The following is an 11,654-nucleotide window of genomic DNA, read 5'->3' on the forward strand; positions in this document are numbered from 1 at the left end:
CATGGCCAATTTTCAACGACTCTCGATGCGACGGAATGACTTGCGATTGAAGCAGATGCTTATCGAGATCGAAGTCGAGGGTCTGGCGTGAGGAGTGTCGGACGTTAGCAGAGTCGGAGTGATGGCGTACCTTCCCGTCTAGGCGGATCACGCAATTTTGTACCAGAAGAACGCAACCTTCGCCCCTCATCCAATCGATGTCGTTTGGTGTACCGATGCTCCCTCGTCCCCTTGGCTGATTGAGAATATACTGTGTATGTTGGACCACGGACAAGTCCCTGTGGGGTCTATTGGATTGCGCAACCAGACGATGTCGGCATCGTGCCTTGGGATTGCACGGTCAATGTGCCGCATATCCAGCATTTAATATAAAACCAATCCTCACCTCACATAATCCGTTGCTTCTTTTGTAGTAGTATACTTTCTTAAAACCAGATTCAATATGGCTACCGCTTCAGCACAGGCTCCGATCACTCTCAAAGGCGGCGTTGGTGCCTATAAGGAGTTGAACACCAGCAATCTCTTGCTCGAAAACGAATTGAACGGCACTGAAAAGTTTGGAGCCGCATCGTATCCAAAGTAGGAGAAACCAAGTCGATGAGTTTGGACTCTGGATCTGACTGAAATCGCAGCTATCTGCCAGTATGGGACAACGAGAAGGGAGAGAAGTGAGTTCGCCACTGGTTTTGTGACTTCAATATCCCTATCCCGGGGAATCTGCCGATATCGCGAGCCAAATACGAGTACTCAGTACTGACCAGCATCCTCCTCCAGATACGAACCCCTCGAACCATTTGAGCACTATGAACATGGCAAAGACGCCGACCCGACCTTCAAGAACCTTCTTCCGGAAGGCAGCCACATTGAGGACATCACAGCCTCTATTGGTGCCGAAGTCACTGGTGTCCAGCTATCTCAACTTGACAACAAGGGCAAGGATGAATTGGCCTTGCTGGTAGCCCAAAAGAAGGTCGTCGCTTTCAGAGACCAGGACTTCGCCTCACTTCCAATCGAGAAGGCTCTGGAATTTGGCCGTTACTTCGGTCGACTGCACATTCATCCCACCAGTGGTGCACCCAAGGGCTATCCCGAGGTGCATCTCGTCCACCGTGGTGCCGACGACAAGGCGTTCCTCGACTTCTTTGACAACCGAACCAACTCCGTCGCCTGGCACAGCGATGTAACATATGAGAATCAGCCACCCGGGACCACATTCTTGTACGCTTTGGACGTGCCTTCCTCTGGCGGTGATACTCTTTTCGTCAACCAAGTGAAGGCCTACGAAAGACTTTCTCCAGCCTTCCGCGAGCGTCTTGAAGGCCTCAAAGCTGTGCACTCGGGCTATGAACAGGCCACAGCCGCCATCAATCGAGGCAGCACCATCAGACGAAACCCCGTCTCGTAAGTTTCACCAATCTTTGAACAATCCCTGAACGGTTGTTGGATGCTAAACCTTCGTACAGGTCAATTCATCCACTTGTCAGAACCCACCCAGCGACGGGCGAGAAGGCCTTGTATGTCAACCCACAGTTCACCCGATACATTGTCGGCTTCAAGCAGGAGGAAAGCGATTATCTCCTCAAGTTCTTGTATGACCATATCGCCTTGTCGCAAGACCTTCAAGCCAGAGTCAGATGGAGAAATAACACCGTTGTCGTTTGGGATAACCGCGTGACTGGTCAGTGGTGCAAATGCGCGTCTCTGAGCTTGACTGACCTCATCCAGCCCACTCCGCCCTGATTGACTGGCAAGATGGCCAGCGCCGACACATTGCGCGCATCACTCCCCAGGCCGAGCGCCCGACGGAATAGATCTGGGGTTAGAAGAGATACAATCGACTGTCTGACATGCTTGGAAGGGGACAACTGATCTGCGACTTGTCAGCAGTTCTGACGACTGTAAAAACCAATAAGTATAGCCATCAATGCATTCATTTTGAGAGTCCGACTCTTTGGTGAAGACTTTATCCCCTGCCACGCCTAACTCCAGGACATGCTCGCAGGTTAATAACACAAGGCTGCAAAGTGGAGAGTAGACACATCTAATCGCCCTCCAATCTTGCAACCACGGTGCTCATCTCTTCGTCTCCGTAGATCCTGAAACCAGCTTCGCGTGTGACGCTGGCTAGCTGTACGTTTTTCGAATCCAGCTTCTCCTCCATAACCTGCTTCAATGTCTTGAGAACCAGTGTCTCCGCCTCTTCTAGGGTCAACGATCGGTGATATTCGGCTTGTAGTTCTGCCTGGGCTCCCTCGCTCCCAGAGCCTATTGCTTTCGCATCGTATCGGTAGAATGTCCCCGAAGGTTCGGCATGGTACCTGGAGGATGTCAGTACATGACCGTCCGGAAGTTCAATATTGCTTACAATTGTGGCCCATTGTCCTCATCCCAACCAGCGATCAGCAACGCAACGCCAAATGGTCGACTCATTATTGATTCTTCACCCTGAGCTCCTTCGCCGAATCGCAGGGCAAGATCACAGATAGCCTGCGTACAGCTTTCGACTCCGAGCTTCTCATTGTAGTTGAAGGCGTGGTTTTGTGATTCGACCCGAGCGTGTTCAATCATACTTCGTGCGTCGGCTTGGAGACCGGACATGGCGCAGCCAATGTGTTTGTCGATCTCAACGATCTTTTCTATGCTGGAGGACACGAGTAAGGGCGATGTGACGCGCTTCTCGACACCGAGGAGAACGCCATGAGATGTAGCGACCTGCAATGATGAGCAACAATGCGACAGTGGAAGAGGGAGCGAGCGTACTCCGATGGCTGTTGAACCAAGTTTGATGGCTTCTAACGAGTATTCGACCTGGAACAGACGTCCCTCCGGGGAGAAGGTACTGCAAGGGTCAGTCACACCGTCCCAGAGTAGTCTCAGGCTGCAGCTCACTTGATCCCTCGATCTGTATCGTGTTAGCATTGAATCAATCTGTTGCGTAGATCCAGCACTCACCATATTCAGACCGAGCAATAAACATCGTTGATGCTGTTGTTCAGTGGAACAGCGCGTGGAAAGTCTACGGGATAGATTAGGGAGGTGGTAGATAGTCGGTGAACCGTAGTCAGAGTCGCAAGATGTTGTGCTCGAACTTCGTTGAATAACCGTACTAACTGTATGAACAGGCAAGCTCGTGCATGCGCAATCCAGGTGGCCTGTATTGATCCGCCGCAGCGCGAAGTACGGGGAACCTTGGCCGCTAAGAGATGAAGTTCACGTGCTCCTTACATAACATATCACGATATTAACAGCTGTTGGCCAAACCCCCACCTATGACTTCCATTACTCCGTACAATGCCCAACTACCTGCCTGTTACAGATAACGTACCTAATCAGATGTTTGAATCGTGACACCATAGTGATCCGTAATGCGTTCTATTTGTTGCGACTCCGCATCATGTCTCCTGGAGCTTGCTCACGAAATACCATCATCACAACGTAGACTGTAGACCATTTGGAGAACTCACATTCTTGGTCCGCTGCCACAAGTCTAAACACATCACTTCAACATGTCGAGCAAATGGGAGGAACTTGCGGCAGACAAGCGAGACCGTCTCGCGAAGACCATTCCAGCAGAATGGAAGCTGCAGAGCCTACCCGATACAAGCTCAGCATTTGACTATCTCAAAACCTCCGGGGTGCTCTCCTCGCAAGAGCTCGAAATCACCGAGTCGTCGGCAACAGATCTTGTCGCCGACCTAGCCACAGGAAAGCGTAAGTCGGTAGACGTAACGGTAGCCTTTTGCAAAAGGGCTGCTTATGCACAACAACTGGTGAGCCTTCATTCTACTAGGGAAGGTTGTCAACATGCATGGATGCTTACACAGCTCGGTTGTGATGCAGACGAATTGCATGCTGGAGTTCTTCCCCGAGGGGGCCATTGCACAAGCGAAGGAGCTTGATGCATACTATGAAGAAAATAAAAAGCCCGTAGGGCCGTTGCACGGCCTTCCAATCTCACTCAAAGATCAACTACGAGTCAAGGTAAGCTATACCCTCCCTTACTCTGTGACTCGCAGCTGTAACCGAGCTGACACAAACCATATCTAGGGCTACGAGACATCCATGGGGTATATCTCTTGGTTAGGCAAATACGACAAAGAAGATTCCGTCCTCACTCTCTTACTCCGCAAAGCTGGCGCCGTCTTCTACACGAAAACCAGTGTGCCCCAGACGTTAATGGTTTGTGAGACTGTCAACAATATTGTCGGTCGAACCGTCAATCCCCGCAACAAAGCCTGGTCCTGTGGTGGTAGCTCTGGCGGAGAAGGCGCCATGATTGGCGCACGTGGTGGAATCATCGGCGTAGGAACGGATATTGGTGGCTCGATCAGAATTCCCTCAGCCTTTAACTTCCTCTACGGTATTCGGCCTAGCCATGGGCGCATGCCTTACGCAAAGATGGCAAACAGCATGGAGGGCCAAGAAACTGTTCATAGCGTCGTGGGCCCAATCGCTCACTCGGCTGCAGGTAATGAACCTCAATGTCCTTCACGATTGATGCAATCTAACAGCCATGAAACAGATATTCGGCTTTTTCTCAAGGCGGTTCTTACAGAAGAGCCGTGGAAATACGACTCGAAAGTAGTGCCAATGCCCTGGAGACAGGACGCAGAGGATGCCGCGAAAGCTAAAATCGAAGGCAAGAAATTGACGGTTGGAGTGTACAATTGGGATCGCAATGTGGGCACAAATCACTGCTCAGCTTGCAGATGCAAAGTATGCTGATGTCGTTCTCAGGTCCTTCCGCATCCTCCCATACTCCGCGGAGTTGAAATGGTCACCGAGGCTGTCAAAAAGGATGGCCACAAGGTGATCCCATGGGAGCCGTACAAACACGCGTATGGTGTCGACCTCATCAATGGAATATACGCGGGAGATGGCTGTACGGTAAGCAACAAGCGTCGATACAGCGATCACTCCTCCTGCGGCTAGAATCTGACGAAAGCTCTAGGACGTCTATCGAGACATCAATGCCTCCGGCGAACCACCAATTCCTAACATCAAGGATTTACTCAACCCCAACATCAAGGCGGTAGATATGAACAAGTTGTGGGATATACACTTGGAGAAATGGAACTATCAAATGGAGTATTTGGAAAAGTGGCGCGAGGCTGAGCAACAGCTGGGCACAGACCTCGATGTCATTATTGGTCCAATCAGTCCAACCGCCGCCATTCGCCACGACCAATTCAAATATTATGGCTATGCGTCGTGCATCAATTTACTCGACTTCACCAGCGTCGTGGTTCCCGTCACGTTTGCCGACAAGGATAAGGACGTCAAGAACGAGAAGCACCAGCCGGTAAATGACCTCGACAAAGAAGTGCAGGCCGAATATGATCCTGAAGCATATCACGGCGCTCCAGTTGCAGTGCAGGTAATTGGAAGGAAGTTGAGTGAGGAGAAGACACTGGCCATCGCGGAGGAAATAGGGAAGCTACTTGGGAATTCTGTGACGCCTTGAAAATCATTGGAGCTGGGGCAAGAGACGGATGGTATAAGCCTACAGTCTCATGATACTGGCTGAATTGCCATTTCAAAATTCAGAACATACCAACTTGATTGTGACAGCGAGTGTGATCCCCACATGGCGTGAATGCTAAGTAAACCTGCATCCATACTCCCCTTCCTCCAAATGAACGATTTCCTGCAAAGCACAGTGTTTTGACTTCAAGGATTCCAAACGAGCGAATGCATGTAGTACCACCGAATTTCGTGACAGCGACTTGCTCCTCAACTACCTCAATTCCCCCTAGCACCTCAGCTCGAGACAGATCAGCCCCGTTCCTCAAAGGAGCTATATCCTGAGCGATCAGCGCTCAAGCTTCTCAGCTCAAAGGAATCTCCAGATTCTTCAAGAGCTGAAATTTCTCCTCGCGATCACCCAAAGCATAGCGCCACTCATTGGCTTGCTCTGACGCAGGGTCAGTGAATGTGGTGACTGCAGACTTGAGATGCGAAAAGGTCTCGAACCCTGCCTTTCCACGATAACTGCCCATTCCGCTCTCCCCAAACCCGCCGAACGGCACGCTTGGCACGGCCAACTGGGCCATCGGATCGTTGATAGCGGCGCCACCTGAACGGATGTGCGTGAAGAAGTACTCGGCCTGCTCGTTGTCCTCGGTCATGACGTACAGACCGAGAGGAGTAGGGTCAATGCGGGTGATCAGGTCGCGAGCCTCGGGGAGTGTCTTGTAGGTGATGAGGGGCAAGAGAGGGCCGAAAATCTCAGACTCGAGCGTGGAATCATCGAGCGCCGGATCCAAAATGATGGTAGGCTCGACAAAGAGCTTGGCTTCATCCTGGTGACCGCCAAAAGCGACTTTACCCTTCGTGGCGGCGAGCATGTCGCTGATGCGGTGGAAATGCATGTTGTTGATCAGGCGCGACATACCATCCACACCCGAATTCTCAGCGAAGGTCTTAATATACTTGATCAGCTCGGTCACGAATTGTTCTCGGACAGACTCGTGTACCAGGACGTAGTCCGTGGACATGCAGGTCTGGCCCAAATTCCAGACTTTGACCCAGGCGATTCTCTTGGCAGCGATTGCGATGTTTGCCTTCTCGGTGACGATGGTCGGGGTCTTGCCACCTAGCTCCAAGGTCACTGGGGTGAGATGCTTGGAGGCGGCGGCCATGACAATGCGAGCGACCTTAGCACCGCCGGTGTACAGTATGTGCGCCCAGTGGTACTTTAGCAGCTCTGTGGCCTGGTCTTTGTCACCGTTAACGACTCGATAGCTTTCACTGTCCAGATAGCGAGGGATCAACTCGGCTAGGAGCTTGCCAGTAACCGGAGTATTCTCGCTGGCCTTGATGACGGCTGTGTTGCCGGCCGAGATGGCTGAGATCAAGAGATCCAGAGTCAAGTCGAGAGGGTAGTTCCAGGTGCCGATGATCAGTACGGCTCCCTTAGGCTGCTTGTAGACGCGAGGTTGGTTGACCTTGAACTCCTCGAAGACATCGACGGCGGAAGGCTTGGCCCATTCGTCCAAGTGCTCCAGGGTGTGGATGATCTCGTTCTTTATGCCGATGATTTCGTACGATTGGGTTTCAACTTTGGGTTTGCGGATGTCTGCATACAAGGCATCGTGGAATCGGCTCTCGTTCTCGTCCAACATCCTCCAGACCTGTTTTACTGCTGCTTCCTCCATTCCAGAGGGAGAGTCCTGTCGGATTCGAAAGCATCCTTCACAGTCTTGTACTCTCTGGAAAGTTGGTCGACCTGGGTGTAGAAGTCTGTAGCTGCCATGTTCATGGTTGCTGATGTGGTCTATGTTCTCTGAGGCTGAAGAGACTCGTGTTGCGGGATTTGACGCTCTGTAACGCTTCGATGGTGGTCAGGAATTGCTTTTGTTGTTGTTCTTTTCTTTCCTGATTTTGCTTTGGCCGTCCAAATGAGATGATATTGATGAAGAAAGAATAGGGACTACAATCATTCGACATCCCGTCTTATATACATTTTGAGGCTCGCGATACCTCAGGTGATATCCTGTCGAGCAACCACCAACGTGATGACAAACGTGCCCGTCAACATTGTCGAAAATGGTGCAGTAATACAACTACTGAGCGTGAGTAGACATCAACAATTAATTGTCATCAAGACTAATCGGAGCTGGAGTGAAGTCCGAGTCTGTAATGAGCTGTCTGCTATGTTAGACGTGTATACGGCAATTGAAGGGACCTATCTGAGATGTGGTCGCTTTGGTCGCTTCGCTCGCTTACCTTGTCGGGGTTTTCTCGGATGCCCATCTCTTTTCTCCTCATCAGCCATGAAGGACGATCGTCCTTGAGTTAGCACGGTATGACGACTGGGTCCGGGAGATTAGCAACAGAGATGCTTCCCCAGTAGTGATCAACGTTCCGACATTGGGGTACCCGGATTTATGCGGGCTCGCTAGGGCAAACGAAAGAAGAAAAAGAGAGCCGAGCTCTGACGTCCATTCCGCAAACCCCGGGAAGCAATTTCAGTATAGGGTGTTGTTCCTGCATACAGTATGACACAGAATCTAGAAGGCAAAGCTTTAGTAAGCCGGAAGGTTGGCCGTGTGCTGTGTGCCGTCGTCTCAGTGGACAGGATGTTGACTGGCTCATACTGAAGCAAGGCGGATCGTGTTCCATGGGCTGAACAAATGTCACATTGTGACATGCCCTCCGAGTTGGTACCACTTCCCAATATTTCGACGATGAACTGCGTCGAAAGAAGAAGGCTAGAATCCCCTTTGCGGAAATTGACGAGCGATGTCCGAGGTCGACTTTGTTTAGGACGTCACAGCGGTTCTTCTGCACATTCTCGGTCCAGCAGATCTGTATCTGGAAAGAGCATTGGGGATCGTCTGCACAACAATACTGTACCGTTCCCGTGAGTCTAAGACAGAAGGGCACCCAGGAAGCAAGATTATTTCCCTCGGACAACTACTGGCAGGCTGAGCTAGGCTATGATTGGATAGCCTCCTGAACTTCGCAACGTGATAAGGCTGCATTGGCAAAGTCCTCACGTCAGTCTGATTGGTCGATATAGGTTGTCCGTAGGCTGGCATTGGCAAAGTCCTCACGTCAGTCTGATTGGTCGATATAGGTTGTCCGTAGGCTGGCATTGGCATATCAAGTCGAGTTTCCAAAAAGTGTATTGAACAACATTCCTATCCGGAAGATGACCGTTGTCAATGGGCGGGTCAGGTTCGATACCTCCCCCGACACACCCAACGATTGAGGTGTCGAGGCTTGGCCCGGCCTCTCTCATGTAAGCATGATGTACATGCCCATATCATGCATGACCTCACGCCAGTCGACTTGGCCCAGTTCCAAATGTTGTTCGTGGTCTTCGGACATCAAGCGGTCGACTCGACGCCAGATCTCTTGAACGAGAGCTTTTGCTTTTGTGATGTTTCCAATGCCATGTCGCCTGGCCCGACTAAACCACATCAATGCACGTCGCCGTAATTTCCAGTCCACGGCTTCCGCAGCTGCGATAAAGCCTGGCCACAGTGTGTTGGCGATTGCGAGGTCGCCAGCAAGAGCGTCGATGTTTTCGAGATGCTCCAGAGCCTTGGACACAAGGCTTTGCCCACTTGGACGTTCGATAAGCTCCTGGTTCATCGCGCCGCCCAACGCAGGCACAATATCAGCGGTCCCGTCGCAGATCGCTCTTCTGAAGAACGTGGCGGTACTGTAATGAAAGGCCAACATATGGTTCTCCTTGATCTCATTGGCCACAAGCTGGGAGACACCTTCAAATGTCGCCTGGTTGCAAGAAGAGGCATCTAGACACGCACTTTCCATGTCGGTGAACATCTCGCGTTCAAGCTTAGTGAGCTCTTCCTTTGCATGGAGCGGCCAGTCCTGCCCTAACCGAAGGGTTGATTTGATCTTGGACAACATAATGATCCTGTGCAGATAGGATAAGGTCTTGATCGAGATGCCGAAAGAGATGTCAAGTGTATACTCTGGGGTGTATTTCTGTGATGTCTGAAGCAGCTCATGGCCAACGATGGGACGCCCGTCTGGTGGATCATCTTCAGGCTCAGAAAAGCTGTCTTGCTCAAGCTCGTCGACCGTCCTTGGTGGTGCTTCAAAATAGCCCGATATGCGGCCGACGATATTGAGACATTGGAAAATCTGCAGCAATGTCATGCTCACTGAGTCCGATAGCCACCAGCTCTGTCCTCCGGTCAATTCAATGACAGTTCTGCAGAGCAGGAGATAGTCATATCCGCTTCCCTTATCTGCGCCGCTGAAAACCTGTTCCGAGCCGATGGTCAGTCTGGTAAATGGGCAACCTCATGATTCGAGACTTGCCTCTACCGTAGTCAATGTCAATGTAGCTGCAAGTAATGCGTGTTTGCTTTCTGGCGTGTCCACGGTTGCTTGCGAACGCGCTTTCTTGGCTGCAATGATCTTGCTCATCATGGCAGTGGCTTTCTGGTGATGACCGACGGCCTGGCCGCGATGGACTTCTCGTTGACCAGGTGTAAGTTGGGCCTTGTTGTAGGCAGCCACTGCGAGAATTGCATGTAGCAGGGCCTGGCTGGATGGCGAATCTGGCTCATGAGTCGCAAGGGGAAGATAGAGTCGGAGCCAAGGGTTGAGCTTTGGTGCTGAAGTCGGCATCATGACTTCGCAAACATGTGTCCGGTAATGATGCAGAAGCTGCCGAGCGGTTTGTGATAAGTCGCTGCCGGTCGTGACTGGAGATGGAATCGCGTTCAGGGTCTTCTCCGGCATCACAGTCACTGAAGGTATATCACCCAACTGGTAGTTCATGGTGGACCAAAAGTCCGTTTGTATCCACCGCTTTGGCGTCGGCTGACTAGGTGCAGCTTCATCGGCATTGCGGTCACCTGCGTTTCGGCCAGACGTTATTTGAGGGTCTTGCCGCTGTTCTACTTCGTAGTCCGGCAGCAGAGGATCTGTTGCTGGTGACAATGCCGCGGGAAGAGCAAGGTTTGAGTCTTCCTCGCCTATAACATCTGGGGTTGTGGCAAGTTCTGGCCATAACATAGGTGTATTGAAGCTGTTGAAGAGGTCGGCGAGTTGGGCTTGGTTTTGGTCAAGACTATCGAGGTCTCGGCCCATCCATGTTTGCTCAGACGCGACTGCAGTGGCAGGATCATTTCGAGGTGGCTGTCTTGAAGGCTCAGTGGTCGATGGAGGAAGTGACGATGGGCTCCTTCTCGGGACCTGATCTGCCATTCTCAAGTCGTTGGTGCCTCTGTAGCCGTCGCATACGTATCGACGAGACTTTCCGCAGTTCTGACAGTTTGGTTCACTAAGATCACACTACGCCTGTCAAATGGCCATCGCAACTGCACCGTCGTGATGGAGAAAGCACACCTTGATCTTCCTAACACGACAGTTACCGCAGCCCTAATCACGATTAGCAGATACAAAATATTGTGGTTCGGCGCCACTGCCTCACAGAGAACATCTTCCCACCCTTGCGTCTTTTCCTAGGTGGCTCTGACGATTCGCCACCGGTCATGGCCAGAGGCAATCCATAACCTAAGGCAGTCGTCAGTCATCTATGGAGCATGGTTGAGTGTTTGTGGGGTCGTACACAAGGCTACTCGTGTTGAGTAGTTGTTGGAACTCCGTTGCTGCATCGCAGAACCTTGGTCTGCACGTGTTTGGTATTCCATCGCCGCCATCGTAGGCTCCAAAGAGCCGGGGCCGAGCACATCGTGGCTCGATGTTTGCCAGGCTTGAACTTGTGCATTCATCATAAAGCGCTAGGATACCTTGGGACATGTGTTCGGGCAGCTGGGATACACGAAAGAGAGAGGGGCAACTGACGATGATTGAGAATCAGAAAGATCTCGGGATGAATCCGGAAGGTTTTAGTGGCTGTAATTGCTTGAAGCACCCAACTGTCTAGGCGCTAGGCCGCCCCCAAGACTCTCCCACCATAAGTCATATTACTATACTAAATTTACCCCTAAGAAGTTAGTGAAGCAGCTTAGCCACGTCGCTCCACAACCTGGCGCGGTAATCTGATAACTAACAACAGGCCACTCGCGCCGAACTCGCAAGCATTCCGACGTCCCAGTCCGTCCCTGACATGTGGTTTTGTAATCAGCTTCAGCGATAACCATGGAGACCCTCACAACGGGTAGCAGCCAGTCGGCTCTCAACCATTGGACTCCGTCAGGCGG

The 11,654-nt window shown here is 51.5% G+C and overlaps 5 protein-coding genes across 5 annotated transcripts; 2 read left to right on the forward strand and 3 right to left on the reverse strand.

Moving 5' to 3' along the window:
• The first annotated feature begins 316 nt into the window (after window positions 1-316).
• EDD37DRAFT_279983 (taurine dioxygenase) lies at window positions 317-2,086 on the forward strand. The gene is made up of 5 exons (XM_062811040.1): window positions 317-579; window positions 633-668; window positions 775-1,401; window positions 1,464-1,678; window positions 1,726-2,086. Exons 1-5 carry the CDS (start codon window positions 443-445, stop codon window positions 1,809-1,811), a joined length of 1,101 nt encoding a protein of 366 aa, XP_062673739.1. The 5' UTR covers window positions 317-442; the 3' UTR covers window positions 1,812-2,086.
• On the reverse strand, window positions 2,042-2,977 carry EDD37DRAFT_647512 (proteasome component PUP2; the record flags this gene model as incomplete). The annotated part of the gene is made up of 5 exons (XM_062817890.1): window positions 2,042-2,318; window positions 2,366-2,712; window positions 2,761-2,839; window positions 2,890-2,902; window positions 2,953-2,977. 5 exons carry the CDS (start codon window positions 2,975-2,977, stop codon window positions 2,042-2,044), a joined length of 741 nt encoding a protein of 246 aa, XP_062673740.1.
• Window positions 2,978-3,335: 358 nt separating this feature from the next.
• Window positions 3,336-5,646, forward strand: EDD37DRAFT_280070 (acetamidase). Its single transcript, XM_062811042.1, has 6 exons — window positions 3,336-3,770; window positions 3,841-3,981; window positions 4,048-4,468; window positions 4,523-4,680; window positions 4,738-4,887; window positions 4,952-5,646. Exons 1-6 carry the CDS (start codon window positions 3,507-3,509, stop codon window positions 5,462-5,464), a joined length of 1,647 nt encoding a protein of 548 aa, XP_062673741.1. The 5' UTR covers window positions 3,336-3,506; the 3' UTR covers window positions 5,465-5,646.
• EDD37DRAFT_280093 (putative aldehyde dehydrogenase) lies at window positions 5,433-7,337 on the reverse strand. Its single transcript, XM_062811043.1, has one exon. The coding sequence runs from the start codon at window positions 7,155-7,157 to the stop codon at window positions 5,829-5,831; it is 1,329 nt and encodes a 442-aa protein (XP_062673742.1). The 5' UTR covers window positions 7,158-7,337; the 3' UTR covers window positions 5,433-5,828.
• Window positions 7,338-8,447: 1,110 nt separating this feature from the next.
• EDD37DRAFT_280038 (fungal-specific transcription factor domain-containing protein) lies at window positions 8,448-11,321 on the reverse strand. The gene is made up of 5 exons (XM_062811041.1): window positions 11,060-11,321; window positions 10,922-11,004; window positions 10,837-10,869; window positions 9,802-10,782; window positions 8,448-9,744 (listed from the first exon to the last, which is right to left on the reverse strand). The coding sequence occupies exons 1-5, from the start codon at window positions 11,223-11,225 to the stop codon at window positions 8,743-8,745; spliced, it is 2,265 nt and encodes a 754-aa protein (XP_062673743.1). The 5' UTR covers window positions 11,226-11,321; the 3' UTR covers window positions 8,448-8,742.
• Between the last annotated feature and the right edge of the window lie 333 nt (window positions 11,322-11,654).

Source organism: Exophiala viscosa (genome assembly GCF_022695815.1).
Source record: "Exophiala viscosa unplaced genomic scaffold EDD37scaffold_2, whole genome shotgun sequence".
Taxonomy (NCBI): domain Eukaryota; kingdom Fungi; phylum Ascomycota; class Eurotiomycetes; order Chaetothyriales; family Herpotrichiellaceae; genus Exophiala; species Exophiala viscosa.